Below are 22,045 nucleotides of genomic sequence, written 5' to 3' on the forward strand. Positions count from 1 at the left end.
GCAACCTTCCTACCGCACCCCCGCCCCATTCCCAGGCCCCTTAACCCGTGCTGTATATTTTCCACAGAACTTATTGCCTCCTATCTCATTTATTATGGTGTCTATTAGTAACTGAATAAAAGTTAGTGGGGGAGACAGATAATAAACAGGAAATAAAACCATGAATGTAAGGAACTTTTTTTTTAGAAGTGGTTAGTGTTATCATGCAAATACAAACCAGGGATGTGATAGACCGGCAGGCAGGCTGCTTTCTCAGGGCTGGGGAGGGGACGGGAACTGAGGCCTAAATAATGTGAAGGACCTTGGAGGAGTTAAGAGCCTTGGGGTAGGGTTGGGAAGGAGGAGCGTTCTTGCAGGAACTGCCAGGGCCAGAACTCTTCGAGGTGACAACCAGCAAGTTCATGGGCAGATGTTCTGAGCTCACCAGGCTCCGGGGGCTGTCAGGAAAGCCTCCCCCATCTTCGGTTGTGCCCTCCTGTGTCTTTCACCGCAGGCCTAGCTGTCCACTGACCCCAGGCAGAGCCTGGGCGCTGAAGATGGGTTCCAGGCTGGCAGGAGTGAAGGGAGCAGAAATGAATAATCCCCTCCACTCCGGAAGCGAGATCCAGCCGACTCCAGGGGGCCGGGTTGGGTGACTGGGAAGCTGGGCTGGGCCTCGCGGACTGGATAGGAGCCCGCCCAGAGGAGGCGTCTGGGCCGAGCCCGTCCCAGACTTGGCTCTGTGCGAGAAGTGGGGCCGGGCGGGGAGAGGGGGGCTGGAGAGGGGAAAAGAGGTCTGGAAGTTCTTGGGAGGTGGCCTGGGTCTGAGGCCCCCGGATGGCCCGAGGTGGGACTCCGGGTTCGAGGCCGGCCACCGCCGACCAGCACTGGGCCTCACGCCGGGCACGGCCGGCCAGGCCTCAGTTTCCCCCGGCGTAGATCGCGGGGCCTAGTGAGTAGTGGGCGGGGAGGGGTGAGGGCGGTAATTCGAGCCGCCCAGGCGGGGTCTCTCGGCTCCCGCGGCCACGTTTAGCGGCCCGGACAGACGGTGGCGTGGGGTCCGGAGTCGAAATGGCCCCGGGCCACCCCGCGGGCCGCGCTCCTGGGCTTCGGGGGCGTGGAGGTGAGAGCGGGCCTGGCGGGCTCGGGAGGAGGCGGCCCCGGGAGGAGGCGGCCCCGGGAAGGCGTGGCCCGCGGGGACGTGGCGGGGCCGCTCCCCGCGCGATGGGGAAACCGAGGCGGCAGCCGCGCCCCGAGTCTGCGGTGCTGGCCGCGGAGCTCCCGGTGAGGCCACCCCGTTTCTGGGCGACAGCGGGTCAGATACCCCCACCCCCCCCCCCGCGGTGGCCATGGCCAGTGGGTCCCACGCCCCAGCCCGCCGCTCCTCTAACAAAAGAATCTAGAAAAATGCAGTGCAGCGGATTCCCGCCGGGGTTGAAATGCGGGCCTCGTTAACCCGGGAAGCGGGTGGGGAGGAGACGTCCTTCCCTGGGGAGCGGAGACAGTTAGGTCGGCGGATCTCCTCTCCGCGCCCCAGTGCTGGACGGCCGGGAGGTGAGGCCACTGCTCAAGGAACCAACCATCTGTGTTATTCTCTTCCTTCTCCTCCAACCACCATCGGAGACCGGCCCAGCCCCCATCTCAGGACCCTGCTTGCTTCTCTCCATAGCCCTTATCAAGACGGGTCTTCACGTTATTTAACTGATTTTAAAAGACACTAATTATTATTTATTTTTGTCCTTTTTTTTTTTTTTTTTACAGTGTGCCTCCCCCTCGGAAATGTAGGCTCCAGGAAGGAGGGGCTTTATTTTGTCCACGATTGTATTCAGTTATTTTAACAAATACTTTCTGAGGACCTCCCCAAGCCCTGCAAAGGGCTGGATATTGGGGAGGTTCTACCGGAACCAAGTCCAGTTGGTTGGTTCTAGACATTCTGGGGCTGGGGACAGCGCTATAAACACAAAGGAGATCATTGTGGGATGAAGGCTGCTGTTGGGTCACTTTAGATCAGACCACCTTCCTGATCAGGACCACCTTACATATAGTGATCAGGGCAGGCCTCTCAAATTAAAGACCACAGATAAACTATGTGGCAAGTACTAAAAGGGAAAAGCAACAAGCTATGTGGGCACTTAACTCTGACCTAGCCTTAGAGGGCAGGGCGCTGAGGTCCAAAGAGTGATGATCAGGATAATGGGACTCAGATCCTTAAATTGCTCGTAATTGCAGGGCCTGGGTGGACCTCTGTGTGTATGTGTATTTTGGGCAGGGCAGTAGATTATCAGGGGTCAGGGAAGGCTTCCTGGAGGAGGTGGTGGTTTCATTTGACCTGAGGCTGAATAGGAGGCTGAGTAGGAGTAAGTCCAGTCCTTTAGGATGGATTGACTATATTTGAGAATTCTTTTGCAGGTGTCCTGGAAACCACGTGGTCAAAGGGCTGAGCCGTGTGGCCAGACAAGAGAGACCCCCACCCCTGCCCAGGGAGCTCTGCGGGTAAGTGGGTCACTGCCAGGACTTGCCCCCCAAAGAGATGAGGGAATCAGGAGACCAAGCTCTGCTTCTCACTGGCCACGTGATCCTGGGAAGCTCACCTTCACTGTTCTGGTCTCAGTTTTCTGTGAGTCAGGAGAACAGTTGGATTATATGCCACTTGCGTGGGCTTCCCTGGTGGCTCAGATGGTAAAGAATCTGCCCGCAACATGGGAGACCTGGGTTCGATCCCTGGGTTGGGAAGATCCCCTGGAGAAGGAAATAGCAAGCCACTCCAGTATTCTTGCCTGGAGAATCCCATGGACGGAGGAGCCTGGCAGGCTACAGTCCATGGAGTCACAAAGAGTTGGACACAATCGAAGTGACTTAGCACACATGTATGGGGCACCAACACTCGGTAGTTGAGGTTGATCCTACTCCACCATGCCCTGTGTTTGTACTTGTTTCCTGAGAAGGTCCCTATCTGAACCCACACTGATCGAGGAATGAGGCAGGCCTGCCCCACCCCAGCCCTATCGGGCCCTGCCGGCAGCTAAAGGACTACTGTGCCATCAAATGGAGAGGCCAGCAGGGACCCACGGAGCCCACGGAAACCCCGGATGTTTAGCTTCAGGGTTGGAGCTAAGGGGCCCTCAGATTAGGGGGTGATGTAAGCACAGTGGCTTTTATGAGTTTGGGGTCCATTTCAGCCCAGCTGATGCCTTTTCCTTTGGGTTTTAAAAAGCTGTTCACAGCCCTGCCATACTTCCTGGTCTGACACAAATTACATTTTCCTTTTCTCTGAGTCCTCTGATAACCAGATTTTTTTTTTTTTTTTTTTTTGCATGATCCTCACAACCCTTTGAGAACAAAGGCAGGGAGACTAGCCCATTTCACAGATGGAGACACTGAGAACCTCAGGGCACAGAAAGTAAGAAGAGGCCACCGGGCTGGGGCCCAGGCCTCCTCCAGAGCCAGGACTCTTTTTCCCACGGGGTGCAAGCACCGCCTCCCTCTCTGATCGCTGTTCGCCTCTGTCATCTCACAGTTTTCATGGGAGCCATGAAGCTGAACGAGAGGAGTGTGGCCCACTACGCACTGAGCGACTCCCCGGCAGACCACACAGGCTTCCTGCGCACGTGGGGAGGCGCAGGGACGCCACCCACCCCCAGTGGCGCTGGCCGAAGGTGCTGGTTTGTCCTCAAGGGCAACCTGCTGTTCTCCTTTGAGAGTCGAGAGGGCCGGGCGCCTCTGAGCCTCGTGGTGCTAGAGGGCTGCACGGTGGAGCTGGCGGAGGCTCCCGTGCCTGAAGAGTTTGCCTTCGCCATCCGCTTCGACGCTCCTGGGGTGCGCCCACACCTGCTCGCGGCAGATGGGCCGGCGGCCCAGGAGGCTTGGGTGAAGGCGCTGTCTCGGGCAAGCTTTGGGTACATGCGCCTGGTGGTGCGCGAGCTGGAGAGCCAGTTGCGTGAAGCCCGCCACAGCCTGGACCTGCACCGCCGCTCATCCTGGAAGGCCGTTTCCAGCCGCTGCAAGCCCCAGGCTCCTGACCGCTGGTCCTCTGGCCTGGAGAACGGCAACTCCCTCTCTAGAGATTGCAGCCCAATGGGCTTGGTGGAAGAAGGGGGCAGCCGGCCAGCAGGGCGGGGCTTGGCCGAGTGGGAGCTGCAGGGCCCTGCCAGCCTCCTCCTAGGCAGGGGGCAGAGCCCCGTGTCCCCTGAGACCTCCTGCTTTTCTACCCTGCATGAGTGGTACGGCCGGGAGATTATGGAGCTGAGGCGGGCCTGGCTGCAGAGGGCCCAGGAGAACCAGCCAGAATGCAAGGACCAGGACAGACCCTGAGCCTGGGCCCTTCGGGTTCAGCCCTTGTCCTGCTGGTCAGGATGCCAGGGCCAGTGCTTTTTCAGGAGTTTAAGGTTTTATAGGTTCTTTTTTTTTTTTTTAAACTGGTTTCTGAAGTTGCTTTTGAGGTGAGCATTCTGCTTTCTGCTTTTTAGGTTTTTCCCCCAGGTTCCAAGTCCACCTTCATGCCTAGAGGGAACTGCAAAATCATTAACTTTCAACCCATTTATTTCCTGAGGCCCAGAGAGGAGAGGTGGCTTGCTCAGCAGTCACAAGGCAAGACTCAGGTCTGCTGACTCTGCGCTGGACTGCCCCTCTCTCAGGGGATATTAATATTAATGAAGTGGGTAATATCACATGACCACAGGTCACTCCACCTTCACCTATACGATTCTACAGTTTCCAACATGGGGAATCTTGTGTAAATACCCGAAGTTGCCTGCAGTGTTGGCTTGAGGGATTGACACTGTCAGAAAAAGTGGACTTACTGTGTCACAGGGGTTTCTGGGGCTTGGCTCCTCCTGAGTGGTGAGAAGATTGAACATGGGACCCCTATCCTGCAGTGAAGACAGGGCTCTTTGGTGAGACAGGGCCTTTAGTAAAGAGGGATTTATCCTGATCAGAAAGTGTTAGGGCCCCTCTTCTTTCTCTGACTGCCCTGTCAACAGATGGTGCTGGTCACTGCCCCAGGAGGGGCCAGTAGCTTTTCTGTTAGCAGAAACTCTGTCCTCAACTCCCTGGGAAAGTCAGTGACTTTGAATTTCAGTCCTGGGCATTTTAGGAGCTTGGACATAGGATTCCTGGCACCCTGTGATAAACTCTTCTCTCTTGACTGGGCCCCTAAAGGTATTCCCGATCCAGAAACCCCTAGGAACTCCTTCAGTCTTTCTTATTACCCAGAGTGTATCTGCCAAGATCCTCTGGTTTCTACTGTCACCAGCATGGTGCCAAGCATTTTTTTTACCAGTTGTTCTGAGAGGCAAAGTGACTGGGTGGACAGGGCCAGAGGCCAATCAGCCTGGCATCCTGATTCTGGTGGCAGCGGCTGGATGGAAGATTCAGAGCCTGGTCCAGTATACACAATCTCTCCCTTAGCCTCTTTCCCTCACTGGGGTCTTATGAGGCCTGACGAGGGGCCAACTAGGCCTAGAGTCTTCAGCTTAAGAGCCTTTTTCAGTCCAGGAGGCTGCAATGCTGCCCAGGGTCCAGGACCTGCTCCGGGGAAGCTGGGTTTGTTTCCTAAGAAGAGGGGCTACCTTTCTAGCCCTGTATGGGAGCCCCACAGCCTGTGTCTCTTGTTTTATACGCAGATATTATAGGGTTTTTGGTTATATTTATTGTTACAGTGCTTTTTATACGATTAAAACACCATGTTTATTACTCGTATTGGTTCCTTTTTAGCAGTTTGTGTGAAAGCCCCCATTCCCCCCCTTTTCAGATATATATTCCCCCTTTTCAGATATATTTTACATTTGGTTGTACATAACATATACCGTGGCATGAAATAAATTTCCAAAATCATTTCAGTAGCACAAGTAATAAATTTGAATTGTATTTTTAAAGTGTTTAAAAAATAGTTTGAAGTTCAATTAAAGTGGTCTTTCATTTCAGTAACTCCCTGCTCGGCCAAGCCCTGGCTGCCCTGGGTGCGGGAACAATACCAGAAATCTGCAAGTTTCACAAGAACAACCCCAGTCAGATGGTCCCACCCTCCAAGCCTGGAATGAGGCGTGTACCCGGGCCTTGGCGTCATCCTCGTGACGTCACCATGTGCCGCAGCAGGAACTAGGTACACTGCGCAAGTCTGTGAGCCGGACCTCTCGTTTGATCCCTACAGACTCGCGAGGCTTGGGCGGCGTTCTTCCTGAGGGTGTCACTGGGGCCGGGCAGTGGGGTCCTGGGGCCCGGACTAGGGGCGGAGCTGGGAGATGGCGTCTGGAGCGGCTCGGTGGCTGGCGTTGGTACGCGTCGGATCTGGGGCTTCCCGGAGCTGGCTGAGCCTGAGGAAAGGTGGTGATGTCTCCGCCGGACGGAGCTGCTCAGGTCAGAGTCTGGTACCGACGAGGTCGGTCATCGTTACTCGCAGCGGCGCCATTTTGCCCAAACCGGTGAAAGTGAGTGTCTGCCTGGAGGCGGGGCGAAGGGGCCGAGGCCAATCATTGTGGGGAGTGTGTGTGCAGGTTGACGCTGATTGACAGGAGCAAAGGCCAGTCGAACGACTGCCTTAGACCGGAAGCCGGATCAAGGACAAAGTTTTGCGCTGATGCATTGCTAGTTTTGACAAATGGGAGGAAGTGGCCGGTTGAGTTAAGTGGTCGTTGTTGAGCCGGGTACAGGGAGACAGAAGATGGGGGTCAAGAGCGGAGAAAGATGGCACTTTGCACTAGTTCATCCAGAGGAGCGCAATGCCCTGGCTCTTTGGAGCCAAAGGACTCGGCTTTATGCATACAGTATAGACAAGTCTTGTTACGTCTCTACTTCGTAGTTGATGGGATGAAAAACGAATTTGTAAATAAACGGTTCGTGGGACAGACTTTATCTTTTTGTGAGTTTGGACCTAGTATTTAATTCATGTGACTAGGTGTGCAGGAAATTATTACAATCTGTTTTTACAAATGAAAAATGAGGGGCCAGAGTAGGGAAGCCAGTGTGCAAAGCTAACAGCTGAGTTAGGTTCTGGAATTCAGACTTCCTGTTGGTACAGCCCCCACCAGATCCTGTTTTCCCATTACTGAGTGTTACTACATGCCCTCAGTACCCTTGGAGTTTTTTCAGTAAAATAAGAACAACCCCTTATACCGGGATTTTTTTTTTTTTTTAATTCCAGGGCTGTGTGAGAGTTACAAAACAAAAACAAATTCTTTTAAAGCTATTTTGGCCGTCGCAAGCTTACACAAAGTGAGTTCAAACCCGTCTCACAGCAAGAAACAGGGTCCAGCTGTTAGGGAAAAGCTGCCTTTAAAGAGGCACGATTGAAAAACATTTTTTTGCGGGCGAACCCCTGTAGGGAAATAATGAGAGGAAATGTTGAGATTTTATTGGAACTTCTCAAGTCTATTTAAATAGTCTTTTACTATAAAAAACATACTCAGTTTTCAAAATACACCTGTTTCTAAAATGTAATATAGTGAAGTCACATTTGTCAGGCACCAGGGAACCAGTTAGATAACTGTACAGAATCTCTCTTCAGTGTACATGTTCATAATTTTGTAATCCGTTTGCATGTATTTAGTGACTTACTAGGGAGAAGGCAATGGCACCCCACTCCAGTACTGTTGCCCGGAAAATCCCATGGATGGAGGAGCCTGGTGGGCTGCAGTCCATGGGGTCGCTAAGAGTCGGACACGACTGAGCGACTTCACTTTCAGTTGTCACTTTCATGCATTGGAGAAGGAAATGGCAACCCACTCCAGTGTTCTTGCCTGGAGAATCCCATGGACGGAGAAGCCTGGTGGGCTGCAGTCCATGGGGTCGCACAGAGTTGGACATGACTGAAGCGACTTAATAGTAGTAGTAGTAGTAGTAGTAGTAGTAGTAGTAGTAGTAGTGACTTACTCAAGCAGAACTGAACTATTATTTCCGTAGTCCACCTCCTAGTACTTTACCTGTTTAAAAGCATCTACAAGTAATTAATAGCTAGTGCCTTAATTTTTAGATGTCTGTAAGACTGCCTTGTATTTTTCTTTCTGGTGTACAGTTTGATGGCCATAGAATCACTTTATCTCTTCTTCTAATCATTTTTCTTGCTCCGAATTTTTGCAAGGACTTTAAAATCAAGTTGCTTAATGATGAATCTGAGATCCACAGGAGGGAATGCCCCTGAGAGGGACAGGCCTTCTGTGGTCTTGCTAGAGTGGGCACTGGAGCTCACAGCCACCACTCTGACCCTCTGCAGATGTCCTTCGGCCTTCTCCGCGTGTTCTCCATTGTGATCCCCTTTCTCTATGTTGGGACGCTCATTAGCAAGAACTTTGCTGCTCTACTTGAGGAACATGACATTTTTGTTCCAGAGGACGACGATGATGACGACTAACAGGTAAGATTTGCTTCTCCCCCACACATGGACCAGGAGCCGGAAGTAGGGTGGAGCATCGGAACTGTGATGTGGTTTGGAGACAAGCAGGAGCACAGACTTTTAATGAATTGACACACTTGCTGGCTAATATCTTTTAGGTCACCTTTTCTCTGTTGGATGAAGGAAACTATCTTACTGACTTACAAATTCACTGAGGTCTCTTCCAGCCAGGTTGAATCCCAACCACCCTTTTCTATTTGCCCTTTGAAAGTGTCTGATTTCTTTGTGACCCTGATGAACTGTAGCCCTCGAGGTTCCTCTGTCCATGGAATTCTCCAGGCAAGAATACTGAAGTGGGTAGCCATTCCCTTCTCCACGGGATCTTCCCTTCTGACCCAGGGATTGAACGCTGGTCTCCTGCATTGCAGGCAGATTCTTTGCAGTTTGAGCCACTAGGGAAGCCCATTTGGCCTTTATGTACCCTCAATTCTCTCAACCCACAAACTTTGTAGGTAATTTAATATGCCTTACACACCCATCACAGCTTCATTTCACCAGCTCCACAATGAAATTTAGAAACTACAGGCCCTTATCAGTGAGCTCCGGCTACCAGCAGTCTGTACATAGGCACTGCAGCCTGGCTCATACACTGCTCACAGACCTTTCCCCAGGGCCAGTTCCATTCAGCTTTCTTGTGTTGACTTCCGGTGCCCTAGTATGTGCTGACTGGCTGTATTACTGTTGTAAATAAGAACCCTCCTGACTCTCTGGTCTGGTTTTTAAGTCTTGCCATGATCTGGTTACACCTATTATTCCAGCCTTATCTCCCATATTATCTTCCACATACCTACCCCCAGTTATTCACTATTTCTTGAATTCTGCACTCTTAGCCACTCCCAGGCAGTAGTAGCCCATTATTCATCCCGACTGAAAGGCTATTTCCCACTGTGCTGTTTATACCAGTTCTTTATTATCTTTGATGAAGATATCTTTCCTCATCCCTCCACTTGAAAGTGACTGCTCTGCCCTCTTACTGACCAGTACCTCTTGTGGTATTCAGTATTATACGCTTAAGATATACCCTAAACTCTACTCGACTACATTTTGCTGCAGGAAACAAGTTTTTTGTTTTTTAAATATCTTTGGGGCCCCAGTGCCCGGTCTGGTGAATGTAAATATATGAATGAGTAACTGAGTGTACTCAAAGCTGCCTTTCTCCTGGCGTGTTTGGTAGAACCTCTGTGGAATTCTCTTTCAGTCTATGGTTAGAGGTCTGTTCTGTCAGCCAGCTCATTGCCGCTTTCCTTTTTTGCAGGGCCTGGAGGAAGGACAGAAAGGAGAAAGCCCTAACTTAAGAAATGGTGATGCTCGCAGCCTCTCCTCCTTTCCCATCCGTAGATGGGCCCGGGGACAGCCCTCAGCCTCCCAACCCCCGTGAAGACCCCTGCATGGTCTGTGACCACGGCCCAAATCCCCAGGCTCTGGGAGGTTCCCGGAGATGTGCTGTTCACTGAGCATAATCAGATCATGAAAAAACATAATAAACATCAGCTCTGTGTGACTGAATGATGGCTGGAGTCTCTGGAGTTGGCTGTAGCTGCAGTTTATTGTCCCTGCCGTCCTATCTCTACCTGCTGAACAAATAGGTCTTTGACTTACAACCCAGAGTCTTCAGGCCCCTGTCGATCAACAAAGGAATTTGGGGAACCTGGGACAAATTTTCATTATTTACAAAAGCCTAACAGCTGCACAGGCTACCTAAAGGCTGAAACTTTTGTGCTGAGTAACACTGGCTAGTTAGCACATACAATCAGAAGCAGCTTTGAGTGTTAAAATAAGTCCTTGAGAAATACCACTTTTTAGCAAAAGGTGGGTTCCTTAGCTGAAAAAATAATAAAGGGGTTGTTGGTACTGAAAAATTTGGGACTCCTCAGGGTTATTGTACCTACAGATACTGAAGCCCCTTCTCCAGCATTTAGACTGTCCAGGGATGGAAGAGACCGCCACCATCCAGAGCAAACAGTTCTTTCAGATCAGATCAGATCAGTCGCTCGGTGTGTTCGACTCTTTGCGACCCCATGAATCGCAATTCTTTAAGTGGGTCTCTTTAAGTGGGAATATTTCTGTTCTGTGTGTGCGCTGAACAGCTGTGTCTCTAGCAGAACGCCTGAGAAGGAAGTTAACTCCATTCTAAGGACCAGCACTGTTGTGAGTAGAGGGCTAGGCTGCTGAGCAGACATTTTCTTGAGAACCCAGAGAAAAATAGCCCAGCTTGTCAGCTCCACCTCTCAGCCTCTTAGTGCTGCTCTAACCTTTTCCAATAGTAAGAGCTGGTTAATTTTGGACAATCTGTGCCATTAAACCAAGCTATCCACTCCTGGTGGCTGTAGAAACAGCGAAGTTAACGAAGCCATCCAGCACCATACCCAGAATGACAGTTTCTGAGCAGATGGCCTCTTCCTTCTGTTTACCGACATGCAAGACTCGGAGAAAAGAGAATCTAATTTACTGGAAATACCACACTTCAGGAAAAGGGAAAGAACAGGTGGTGTGTACACCGGACCCAACTTGTTCAGACAAAACGTGAGAGACTGCAGAAGTACAGCTTCCCACTGGGGAACCAATGGAATATCATGAAATGACCGACATATATTGAGTTTATTTTTGCTTTAAAATATTTAAATATCAACATGCACCTTTTCCACTGAGTGATTTCACGGGTCGTGCCCAACATAGAACTTGGAGAGGAAATCCTTTGGCCTCGGTGCTTCTGTTTCATGGAAAAACCGCATAACATGTGTCCGCTGCTTCCACACTTTAATTGTTTCTTCCAGTTCCATCTTTCCCTGTACAAGTGAGGGGACAGGTCTCAGTCAAGAGTGGCTGGGTGGAAGGAGCACAACACTGAAGGCCAGGGTTAGATCATCTCTAGCACCGACTTTTTGAGTGACCTTGGGCAAGTAATATGCCCTACCCAGACCATAGTTTCTGCATCTGGAAAACGATAATAATCTCTGAGGCTTGTCAAATATATATATTTTAACCCTCTAGCTGACTGGTTCCAAGGGGATAACTTTTGGTCACCAGGCCTGTGCCCCATGACTGCCTACCCTGACTGGCTTAATATGTACCATTCTTTCCACATTACTTACTGGCCCATGCTGAAGTTGCCACTGATTCTAGTGAGACAGACCACAGGGACAGAGTCAAGCCCAGGATCTGACTCCACTTACTCAGCCAACTGGCCTCTTCTGGCTGTAAACTGGCAACGTGGTGAAGTGGTAACCTCCATGGATGAGGTTCAAGAAGAATTCAAACTTCCCTCTTTTTTTAGTTTTAAAATGCAAGCCAGTGAATTTTCCCTTGAATAATCTTATAATCTATTTACCCAGGTGAGAACCTCCAATCAACTGTTCCTTTGAAACACTAGGTAACAGTTGCTGACCCAGTTGTTGCTTTTAAACTTGGTGATAAAATATTCATCTGGAAAGCTCTGGACAAGTTGACTCCTCTTTTAAATCAGTCAGGGAGCGTCAGTTACCTTAATTACCAGAAGATCAACCACCCTGGGGTCTGTGATGTGCGCATTCTTCTTAAACATTTCCCGGACTTTATCCCGTCCCTGTTTCACAGAGATGTCTAGCTGGAATAAATGCACTAGAGAGAAAACATGATTCAGGGTAGAGATGGTTAAAATGTGTTTTTTAAAAATTGAGTCAGTGTCACTCACTGAAAACATAGGTTGCCCATTCACTCCATTCACCAAATATTAGGCTGACCCTAAGCAAGGTACTTGAAGACGTGAAGAAGCCTGAGATATAGTACTATCTCAAGAACTTATGTTTTGTTTGGGGAAACAAGCCCACTATATTTGAAGAGGCAGCATAGCACGGCTCAAGAATACGAATAAGCTGGGTTCAAATCCCAGCTTTGTTGTCTATCAGCTATATGATTCTGTATACATTAACTTCTCTATGCCTGAGGGTATTTATTTGCTGGTGAAATGAGGAGAGCAGCACATATTAACTCCAGAGCAGCTGTGAGGATTCTGAGAGAATGAAAGATGCTTAGGCCAGTGCCTGACATGGAATAAGCTCTCAATAAATGTCAGCATTATTATTACACAGAACAACTGGCAAGAAATGCAGGGCTGACATTAACATACAACCATATGGTGTAGGTTTGTGTACCATGGAAACAAGAGCCAAGGGAGACTGCTGCGTGTGCAGGTAGGGAAAGGTGTCGATCCAGCAGGCAGTTACTGCCATATTAGGTTCACCAGGGGGAAGCAGAGGGAAGTGCAAGATGTAACAGCTCCTGCTTTCTAGGTCTTAAATCCACCAGTGCAAATACTGCAAAAATCACAATATTCAGTAATCCCTGATTAAGTGCTAAAACAGTGGGACAGACTCAGTGACCTGAGAGTCCGACAAAGCATGTATGTCTTTGAAAATTAGGTTTTAGTCATTTTATTCTCATTTTCTGGCAGTTGGCCTTCAGTGGATTTGCTGATGACAAGGACATGAACGGAGCCTTGTATGGTAGGTAGATGGGATGAGGGGAGAAGGGCACGTGGGGCTAAGCGGACAGCATAACCAGGCTCACAGGCTAGCATGAGCACTGTGGTTGAGACCAGTGGGCTCACTGGTGAGAATACCCGCAGTATGGCCACTCCTGTGACGGGTCCACTCTAGTCTATGGAGCTACCACAGCCAGCTCTGAAAACCATGAGGGCCACCTCGTGACTGAATTAACCAACAACAAAGTGCGAATCTTTAATTATACAGGTGGCTTAGTGACAGCAATAGAAAAATAAAGCTTCTGCCGAGGCAAAGACCATGCCAGGCTGCCTCAACCAAAGAATAAGCAATAGCAGAATCTAACAGGAGAAACTGCATCCCAGCTTTACAGGACAGTGTTAACAGAGGATAGAAGATCACAAGAGAAAGAACTCAGTCTCCAGTGGAGTTCTGTAGCAGCCTGCCATGATGAGCCAATTATACACGGCTCTTCCCAAATGTGCCGTCAATGACTTCACTGAGAGCCTAAAATCAACCGTGCAGGGAGTACTCATGGCACTGAAAATGCCAGGGGCTTTCCTGGTGGTCCAGTGATTAAGAATCCGCCTGCCAATGAAGGGGACACAGGTTCGATGCCTGCTTCGGGAAGATCCACACACTGGAGCAATTAAGCCCCTGCACCACAACTATTGAGCCCACGCGCCTACAGCCCATGCTTCTGGGATAAGAGAAGCCCGCGCACCACAACAGAGTAGCCTCAGCTCTCTCACGGCAACCAGAGAAAGACTGTGAGCAGCCATGAAGACCCAGCATAGCCAAAAACACACCACAGTATCACATTAGGAATTTTAGAAAAGGGCCAACAAAGAGACAGGAAGACAGAGACACAAATGAATGCAAACTAACGTGGGTCCTGAACGTCGGAATCTTACCACTAGAGCACTGTGGGGACTTGCCTGACGTTGGACAACTGATCCCTGGCAAACACAGGCCAAGAGTCCAGGTTGCTGGTTCTTTAATTTACAATGTCCTGTTCTTTCCACTCCAGTACTCTTGCCTAGAAAATCCCGTAGACAGAGGAGCCTGGTAGGCTGCAGTCCATGGGGTCACAAGGAGTCGGACACGACTGAGCGACTTCACTTTCACTTTTCACTTTCGTGCATTGGAGAAGGAAATGGCAACCCACTCCAGTGTTCCTGCCTGGAGAATCCCAGGGATGGGGGAGCCTGGTGGGCTGCTGTCTATGGGGTCGCACAGAGTCAGACACGACTAAAGTGACTTAGCAGCAGCAAGGAAAGGAGTATGAGGAATCTTCCCCTGCTATCGGTGCTTACCTTTCCTACATTTTCATACTAGAATTCAGTTCAAAATAGGAGAGAAAACCAAGGTGCCTCTATGCACACGAGGGGAGCTGGTGTCCACCCAACTCCCATTCCCCAAGGTCTCCAGAACCACACACCAACGCACTGGGTGTGAGTCTTCTCAGGAAAATGTTCACAAACGCAAAGTTTTGCTTACAGTGTTGTTCAAGGACCCCGCAGTGCCCATCCTCTCAGGTTAAGAATCCTTGTTTCTAAAGAGACAAATTCCATAGCTTTGACCCAGCTGTCGTCCTCCTATTGCACCCCCTGAACACACCCCTTTGCCACTGAGAAAGGCTGTGGGAAGGTAAACAGGAACAGCTAAGCAACAGTCTGCTGAATTGTTCTTTGGTCTAAATCCGTGGTCATCAAACCTGTGATGACTCTGCCCGCCAGAACATCTGGCAACGTCTGGAGGCATTTTTGACGGTCACAGCGAGGGGGAAGAGCGCTGATGGCGCCACTGGGTGGAGGCCAGGCATGTTGCTAAGCATCTGACAAGGCACAGGGCGGTCTCCACAACAAGGAACCACCCAGCACAGATGCTGCTGCTGAGAAGCCCTGGTGTAAACCAATTCCAACTGCTCCTTCTCAACTCACAGATTCCTGGCTTACTCTTTGAGTCCTAAATGTTTTAATTTCAATTTTAAAAACATCTGTGAGGCTCAAAAGGAAGATATGAAAGTGCCCTTCTGGATGAAGGTGACTTCCACGGTGCGCGTCTTCCTCAAGTTACTGTTAAGGCTTTTCTGAGTCAGGAAGGCTCGACACATTAGGAAGGATGACAATGGGACAGTTCTCAGTCATTTGCTCCACTTCATTTGGGAGCATTTATACCAAGTGCCAGGAGACCCTTAGATGGGAAGGTAGCATGGTGTGATGAAAAAGAGCATGGGATCGGGGGTCAAGTGAGCTGGGTAAGGTCTCCACACCATCATGAACTATGACCTTGGCTGGGGTACAAGCACCTCAGTCTGTTTCCTCATCTAAAACATAGGAGCGAAAACAACCTCTGACCTCACTCCTTTACAGGAATGTGGCAAAAATCAAGTGACAACATCTTACCCACAGGAAAGTACTGATACAGTGTTAAGTGTTGAAAATTTCAGCACTTATTTCCCATACCTCTATTATGTTTGGGGTTTTAATGATCTGGTTATATGCCTACTTTCCTGACTAGACCATAAGACTCTTGAAGGCAGGGTTGTGTTTTAATCACTTTTCTATCTCTCTAGGTATCTAGTACTGACCCTGTAGTACAAGAAGTATCCAATAACATAGAAATTAAATGAATAGTTTCTATACAAAGTCCCCTGTTACACTGTAACCAGCAAGCAGCATGTATTATTTTTTTCAAAGGAGGGAATCTGGGGTGGTTTTGTTCTGTGCTTCCATGCAGAGGCAAGCACCCAGGCAAACGGCGGTCTGTTCCAAGTGCGCAGCATAACCGGGCCCTGTGAGATTCAGGGCAGACTACAGCAGGAGCTGAGCTGAGCATCACAGCTGACAATCGGGGTCTGCCGGTGTGATGTGAGACAAGCTTATGTGCCTCAGTTTTCTCATCTGTAAGCCAGGGAGACACCTGGAACCCACACTACAGCGAGGCCTTTGGCATAGTGCCGCGCCATGTGTTTGAAAATGTCGTGTTCGAATCTTTGCGACCCCAGACTGTAGCCCACCAGGATCCTCTGTCCATGGAATTCCCCGAGCAAAAATACTGGAGTGAGCTGCCATTTCCTCCTCTAGGGTATCTTTCCAACCCAGGGACTGAACCCAGGTTTCCTGCATCTCCTTCCATTGGCAGGCGGATTCTTTACCACTGAGCCACCCAGGAAGCCCCAGTGAATGTTGCTCAGGCCAGTGTGTACACTGGTGTCATGATATCCATCACTGGGGATTTCAGCTGAGGATCCAAACTAAGGATTGGGAATAAGTAAAAGTATAATATTGATAATAACTAACATAATAATTATTATGCAATTGTGCAGTCTCAAAAATGACAAAATGATCTTGGTTCGTTTCTAAGGCAAACCATTCAGTATCACAGCAATCCAAGTCTATGCCCCAACCACTAATGCCAAAGAAGCTGAAACTGAACGGTTCTATGAAGACCTACAAGACCTTCTAGAACTAACACCAAAAAAAGATTTCCTTTTCATCACAAGGACTGGAATGCAAAAGGAGGAAATCAAGAGATACCTGGAGTAACAGGCAAGTTTGGCCTTGGAGTACAAAATGGAGCAGGGCAAAGGCTAACAGAGTTTTGCCAAGAGAATGCACTGGCCATAGCAAACACCCTCTTCCAACAACACAAGAGACGACTCTACACATGAACATGACCATATGGTCAATACTGAAATCAGACCGATTCTATTCTTTGCAGCCAAAGACGGAGAAGCTCTACATAGCAAAACAAGACTGGGAGCTTACTGTGGCTTACATCATGAACTTCTTATTGCAAAATTCAGATTTAAACTGAAGAAAGTGGGGAAACCACTAGACCATTCAGGTATGACCTAAATCAAATCCCTTATGATTATACAGTGGAAGTGACAAATAGATTCAAGGGATTAGATCTGATAGACAGAGTGCCTGAAGAACTATGGATGGAGGTTCCTAACACTGTACAGGAGGCGGTATCAAAACCATCCCCAAGAAGAAGAAATGCAAAACGGCAAACCGGTTTTCTGAAGAGACCTTACAAATAGCTGAGAAAAGAGAAGCGAAACGCAAAAGAAGAAAAGGAAAGATATATCCATCTGAACGCACAGTTCCAAAGAATAGCAAGAAGTAAGAAAGCGTTCCTAAGTGATCAATGCAAAGAAATAGAGGAAAACAATAGAATGGGAAAGACTAGAGAGCTCTTCAAGAAAATTAGAGATACCAGGGGAACATTTCATGCAAAGATGAGCATAATAAAGGACAGAAATGGTAGGGACCTAACAGAAGCAGAAGATATTAAGAAGAGATGGCAAGAATACACAGAAGAACTGTACAAAAAAGATCTTCACAACCCAGAAAACCACAGTGGTGTGACCACTAACCTAGAGCCAGACATCCTGGAGTGTGAAGTCGAGTGAGCCTTAGGAAGCATCACTACGTACAAAGCTAGTGGAGGTGATGGAATTCCAATTGAGCTATTTCAAATCCTAAAAGATGCTGTGTCACATAATACAGCCACCTAGATAAAACCAACTGAATAGACTTACTTTTGTTAAGTTTTATACTTTTTGAGAATCTATATAAAATTGACACAGTATTTTGAACTTTTATATTCCATAGCAACTGAAGACATGAAGAACAACATGTAATGCTGCTGTATTTTTATTACTAATTGCACAATTCTGTGTCTAATGATGAAAGTTGAATTGTGTTAGAGAAATTGGCTATCCATTGGCCTCTAGAGAAACACAGTGTAGTTCTCCACGTATTTATGGATTCCTTTATCCCATGTCACATTTACTTTGGTCTTACATGTATTTAAATGTCTGAAGTGCCTTAGACTCTTGCCATATTTTCAAAATAAAATTTCATTAAGCTCTAAAAAAAAAAAAAAAAAAAGATGATGCTGTGAAAGTGCTGCACTCAATATGCCAGCAAATTTGGAAAACTCAGCAGTGGCCACAGGACTGGAAAAGGCCAGTTTTCATTCCAATCCCAAAGAAAGGCAATGCCAAAGAATGTTCAAATTACTGCACAATTGTACTCATCTCACATGCTAGCAAACTAATGCTCAAAATTCTCCAAGTGAGGCTTCAACAGTACATGAACTGAAAATTTCCAGGTATTCAAGCTGGATTTAGAAAAGTCAAAGGAACCAGACAGAGATCAAATTGCCAACATCTGTTTGATCATAGAAAAAGCAAGAGAATTTCAGAAAACCATCTCCTTCTGCTTCACTGACTGTGCCAAAGCCTTTGACTGTGCGGATCACAACAAACTGGAAAATTCTTAAAGAGACGGGAATACCAGACCACCTGACCTGTCTCCTGAGAAATCTGTATGCAGGTCAAGAAGCAACAGTTAGAACTGGACATGGAATAACGGACTGGTTCCAAATTGAGAAAGGAGTACATCAAGGCTGTATATTGCTTGCTTATTTAACCTATATGCAGACTATATCATGAGAAATGCCCGGCTGGATGAAGCACAAGCTGGAATCAAGACTGCAGGAAAAATATCAATAACCTCAGATATGCAGATGACACTACTCTTATGGCAGAAATTGAAGAACTTAACAGCCTCTTGATAAAAGTGAAAGAGGAGAGTGAAAAAGTTGGCTTAAAACTCAACATTCAGAAAACTAAGATCATAGCATCTGGTCCCATCACTTCATGGCAAATAGATGGGGAAACAATGGAAACAGTGACAGACTTTATTTTTGGGGGCTCCAAAATCACTACAGATGGTGACTGCAGCCATGAAATTAAGATGCTTGCTCCTTGGAAGGAAAGCTATGATCAACCTAGACAGCATATTAAAAAGCAGAGACATTACTTTGCCAACAAAGATCCATCTGGTCAAAGCTCTGGTTTTTATAGTAGTCATACATGGATGTGAGAGTTGGGACTATAAAGAAAGCTGAGCGCCGAAGAATTGATGCTTTTGAACTGTGGTGTTGGAGAAGACTCTTTAAAGTCCCTTGGACTGCAAAGAGATCCAACCAGTCTATCTTAAAGGAAATCAGTCCTGAATATTCACTGGACTGATGCTGAAGCTGAAACTCCAGTACTTTGGCCACGTGATGCGAAGAACTGACTCACGAGAAAAGACCCTGATGCTGGGAAAGATGAAGGCAGGAGGAGAAGGGAACGACAGAGGATGAGATGGTTGGATGGCATCACTGACTCAATGGACATGAGTTTGAGTAGGCTCCGGGAGTTGGTGATGGACAGGGAAGCCTGGCGTGCTGCAGTCCATGGGGTTGCAAAGAGTCCGACACCACTGAGCGACTGAACTGAACATAATAATTACAATGATGAATGTTAGATATGAATGAATGTTAGTTATTATCAATACTTTCACTTATTCCCAATCTTTAGTTTGGATCCTCAGCTGAAATCTTGTGATGGATATCATGACACCGGTTTACACAAGCCTGAGCAAACAACAAGCCACAGATCACTGACCCTCCCCACAAAGGTGCTGCCCCGCCTTGAGCCCCCCCTACATGGAATCTCCCCTGCTCTACAGGCTCCTATAATCCCCTGGTTTCTCCTCCTCTTCTCAGGACCCTCCTGACTCTGGGCTTATCTTCTCAAACAGTATTTGAGGGACAGTCTTGGAGGGTGTTGGTTCTGAATTAACTGAATACTGGGTTCCAGCCTCAGTTCAGCCACTGATGTTTTACCCTTTGCAAAGTATTCTTCCTGTCATCTGGGTCTTGTTCCCCACCTCCTGTCCTCCCTGCAACAAGAAAACATTCTTGGGCACCCATGAAGTGTTCTGCCAGGCAAACCTATTTTACCTGCATTTGAATACACACACCACCTCACATACTAGTGACTGCCACTGCCCTAAACTTATCCATCTGTTCTCTGGAGGTCTGTGAATTTGTAGTCCCTGAACCCCGGATCACTCAGGTTTCTCCCTTCCTTGTATCCTATGGGTTTCACGTTTAAATTCTGATCCTTGATAACCTCTTAAAAAGTCAACCTGAGGGCAGGGACACTGTGGAGCAGACACAGCTCTCATACAGTAAAGAGCTGGGTTCTGCATAGAAAGTAAGCCCTATAAATAATAGTAACAGTAACAAGACAAGAGGAGCAGCCAGCATTTAGTGAGTGTCTAAATGTCAGACCCTACGCCAAGCACTTTAGATTCATAAACTTATTTAATAGAGCAACTCTCTGAAGAAGGTACTCTTATCATTCTACAGATGAGGAAACTGAGGCACAGCGAAGTGAAATAGCTTGCTCATGGTAACACAGCTAGTAAGGGCCAGGGTTTGGAGGCAAGTCCACGTAACTACATTCTACTGCTTCTCACACACAGGCAAGGAAGTGGCAGCCCTGAGAGCTATGGTGCTCAGGTCACTTAACACGTCTCTTCTCAGACCACCGGTGGTGGCCTCCATTAAAACACACTTCTCCAGGGGGTCTTTCCAACCCAGGGATCGAACCCTGGTCTCCAGCATTGTAGGCAGATTCTTTACTGATAGAGCTAGCAGGGAAGCCCTAAAACACACTAAGTCAGATTAGACAATTACAGAATATCGACAGTGCCTGACATTTGTACTGCCCTTGACAGTTTGCCCAACTTTTCTTTGGTCAGGGACACTGGGCAGCAGCACTGATGGCGATGCCAAGACAAAATCTCTCTGAACCCAGGGAACTTATGTCATAGTCCTTCAGGAGGACAGACTGGTTCTCTGACATCTAAGTGAAGACAGGGGTTCTGCTGGGGGCAGGGAAAGGAGCTCCTAAGGAATATTAGGGGCCTGTGGAGCTGGGTAAAAAGACCTGGGAGACTGCAGAAGGCCACCTAAACAGGAGGGACTGGAAAAGGCACCACCATCTTTCTGGATGACCTTGGGAAACTCACTTCCCTTCTCCGGTACTGTTTCTTTGTGGTGGATGTGGGAACCAGGTGATCGCTGAAACCCCACAACCCCTTTGTTTATATCACCTAATGCTGCTGCTGCTAAGTCGCTTCAGTCGTGTCCGACTCTGTGCGACCCCACAGACGGCAGCCCACCAGGCTCCCCCGTCCCTGGGATTCTCCAGGCAAGAACACTGGAGTGGGTTGCCATTTCCTTCTCCAATGCAGGCAGTAAAAAGTGAAAGTGAAGTCGCTCAGTTGTGTCCAACTCTTAGCGACCCCATGGACTGCAGACCACCAGGCTCCTCCATCCATGGGATTTTCCAGGCCAAGAGTACTGGAGTGGGGTGCTATTGCCTTCTCTGCATTGTATCATTAAAAACTAGCGTTTCTGACGAATGAGATAAAAGGAGAAAATGGCTTGATGTAATTAGGTTAAAAATTAAATATAAAATTACAAATACATTATAACATTAAATGTGTTTTAAAAAATAAACACAGAAAAAAGACTGAAAATATACCAAAATATTAATATCACTTTTCTGTGAGACTAGGTGAGTTTAATTTTATTTTTCTATTTTATCTACTAGTTTTATAGTCAGAGAGAATGAAGAGGTTTCCCTCCCTGTCTTTTTAATACCTAATGGGAATCTGTACACACATTCAGGAACTCGAGTTGGGTTCCAGATCCACCACCAGAGGCGGGCCCTCAGGCTCTCGGCCCACAGATCACTTCGACTCTAAGTGCCTCGACTGCTTCATCTACAAAACGAAGTGTGTCACTCACAGTCCCTGCTCTCCCTCCCAAGGGTTCAGGAAGACTTAGGGGGCCCAACAGTGAGAGCGCCTAGAAGCGCGGTTCCGACGCACAGCACGGCTGGTCTGACCCCCGCGCCGCCGCCAGGTCAGGTCCACCAAGGCTCGTGTGACCCTACTCGCCTGAAGCGCTCGGAATCACCTCTGCTCAAGTTGGTGACCTCAGCTCGGCCCGGCAGAAACGGGAGGCCGGGACGGCTGCGACCTTGGGCGGCTGCCTCCCGGGCCCCGCGTGAGCCGCAGCCTCTCACCAGTGTTCGGCACCTCCCGATACCAGGCGCGGTAGAGTTCGCGCACCCTCCGCTTGGCCTCGTTCATGTCCCGACTGAAAATGGGCTTCACCGAGGTGCTGGCCGCAACGGCAGCCTGGCGGAGTCCGCTCGCCGCCATCTTGCTGAGACAATCACTTCCCAGCTCCACCCCGTTTCGACCTGTAAGTCCGGCCGAGGTACGAATCCTTTTTATCATTGGCTAGAACTTAAAGTCCCGCCCCCAAATGCCAC

At 48.5% G+C, this 22,045-nt stretch overlaps 3 protein-coding genes across 7 annotated transcripts; 2 read left to right on the plus strand and 1 right to left on the minus strand.

The window, feature by feature from the left end:
• Nucleotides 1–755: 755 nt before the first annotated feature.
• On the plus strand, nt 756–9,871 carry PHETA2 (PH domain containing endocytic trafficking adaptor 2). 5 transcript variants are annotated; one of them, XM_019961912.2, is made up of 5 exons: nt 756–931; nt 2,389–2,472; nt 3,497–6,333; nt 8,186–8,326; nt 9,621–9,871. In XM_019961912.2, exon 3 carries the CDS (start codon nt 3,502–3,504, stop codon nt 4,288–4,290), a length of 789 nt encoding a protein of 262 aa, XP_019817471.2. In that variant the 5' UTR covers nt 756–931; nt 2,389–2,472; nt 3,497–3,501; the 3' UTR covers nt 4,291–6,333; nt 8,186–8,326; nt 9,621–9,871. The 5 variants fall into 5 exon arrangements, with proteins under 5 accessions (XP_019817471.2, XP_070646619.1, XP_070646618.1 ...); XM_070790518.1 differs by lacking the exon at nt 756–931 and adding an exon at nt 953–1,102; XM_070790517.1 differs by lacking the exon at nt 756–931 and adding an exon at nt 1,143–1,263.
• On the plus strand, nt 6,184–9,871 carry SMDT1 (single-pass membrane protein with aspartate rich tail 1). Its single transcript, XM_019961913.2, has 3 exons — nt 6,184–6,404; nt 8,186–8,326; nt 9,621–9,871. The coding sequence occupies exons 1-2, from the start codon at nt 6,219–6,221 to the stop codon at nt 8,321–8,323; spliced, it is 324 nt and encodes a 107-aa protein (XP_019817472.2). The 5' UTR covers nt 6,184–6,218; the 3' UTR covers nt 8,324–8,326; nt 9,621–9,871.
• Nucleotides 9,872–10,944: 1,073 nt separating this feature from the next.
• Nucleotides 10,945–21,975, minus strand: NDUFA6 (NADH:ubiquinone oxidoreductase subunit A6). The gene is made up of 3 exons (XM_019961914.2): nt 21,794–21,975; nt 11,847–11,962; nt 10,945–11,151 (listed from the first exon to the last, which is right to left on the minus strand). The coding sequence occupies exons 1-3, from the start codon at nt 21,930–21,932 to the stop codon at nt 11,020–11,022; spliced, it is 387 nt and encodes a 128-aa protein (XP_019817473.1). The 5' UTR covers nt 21,933–21,975; the 3' UTR covers nt 10,945–11,019.
• Nucleotides 21,976–22,045: the final 70 nt, after the last annotated feature.

The sequence above is a fragment of the Bos indicus genome, chromosome 5 (genome assembly GCF_029378745.1).
Source record: "Bos indicus isolate NIAB-ARS_2022 breed Sahiwal x Tharparkar chromosome 5, NIAB-ARS_B.indTharparkar_mat_pri_1.0, whole genome shotgun sequence".
NCBI classification, from domain to species: domain Eukaryota; kingdom Metazoa; phylum Chordata; class Mammalia; order Artiodactyla; family Bovidae; genus Bos; species Bos indicus.

What these genes read in the sequence shown, in the direction of transcription:
- NDUFA6 (XM_019961914.2), bottom strand. Translation starts at nt 21,932, where the DNA reads ATGGCGGCGAGCGGACTCCGCCAGGCTGCCGTTGCGGCCAGCACCTCG. An exon ending in TCGGGAGGTGCCGAACACTG is followed by an intron (nt 11,963 to 21,793) that starts GTGAGAGGCTGC and finishes TTTTCTCTCTAG; the next exon opens with TGCATTTATTCCAGCTAGAC. An exon ending in TTGATCTTCTGGTAATTAAG is followed by an intron (nt 11,152 to 11,846) that starts GTAACTGACGCT and finishes TCACTTGTACAG; the next exon opens with GGAAAGATGGAACTGGAAGA.
- SMDT1 (XM_019961913.2), top strand. Translation starts at nt 6,219, where the DNA reads ATGGCGTCTGGAGCGGCTCGGTGGCTGGCGTTGGTACGCGTCGGATCT. An exon ending in TTTTGCCCAAACCGGTGAAA is followed by an intron (nt 6,405 to 8,185) that starts GTGAGTGTCTGC and finishes GACCCTCTGCAG; the next exon opens with ATGTCCTTCGGCCTTCTCCG.
- PHETA2 (XM_019961912.2), top strand. Translation starts at nt 3,502, where the DNA reads ATGGGAGCCATGAAGCTGAACGAGAGGAGTGTGGCCCACTACGCACTG.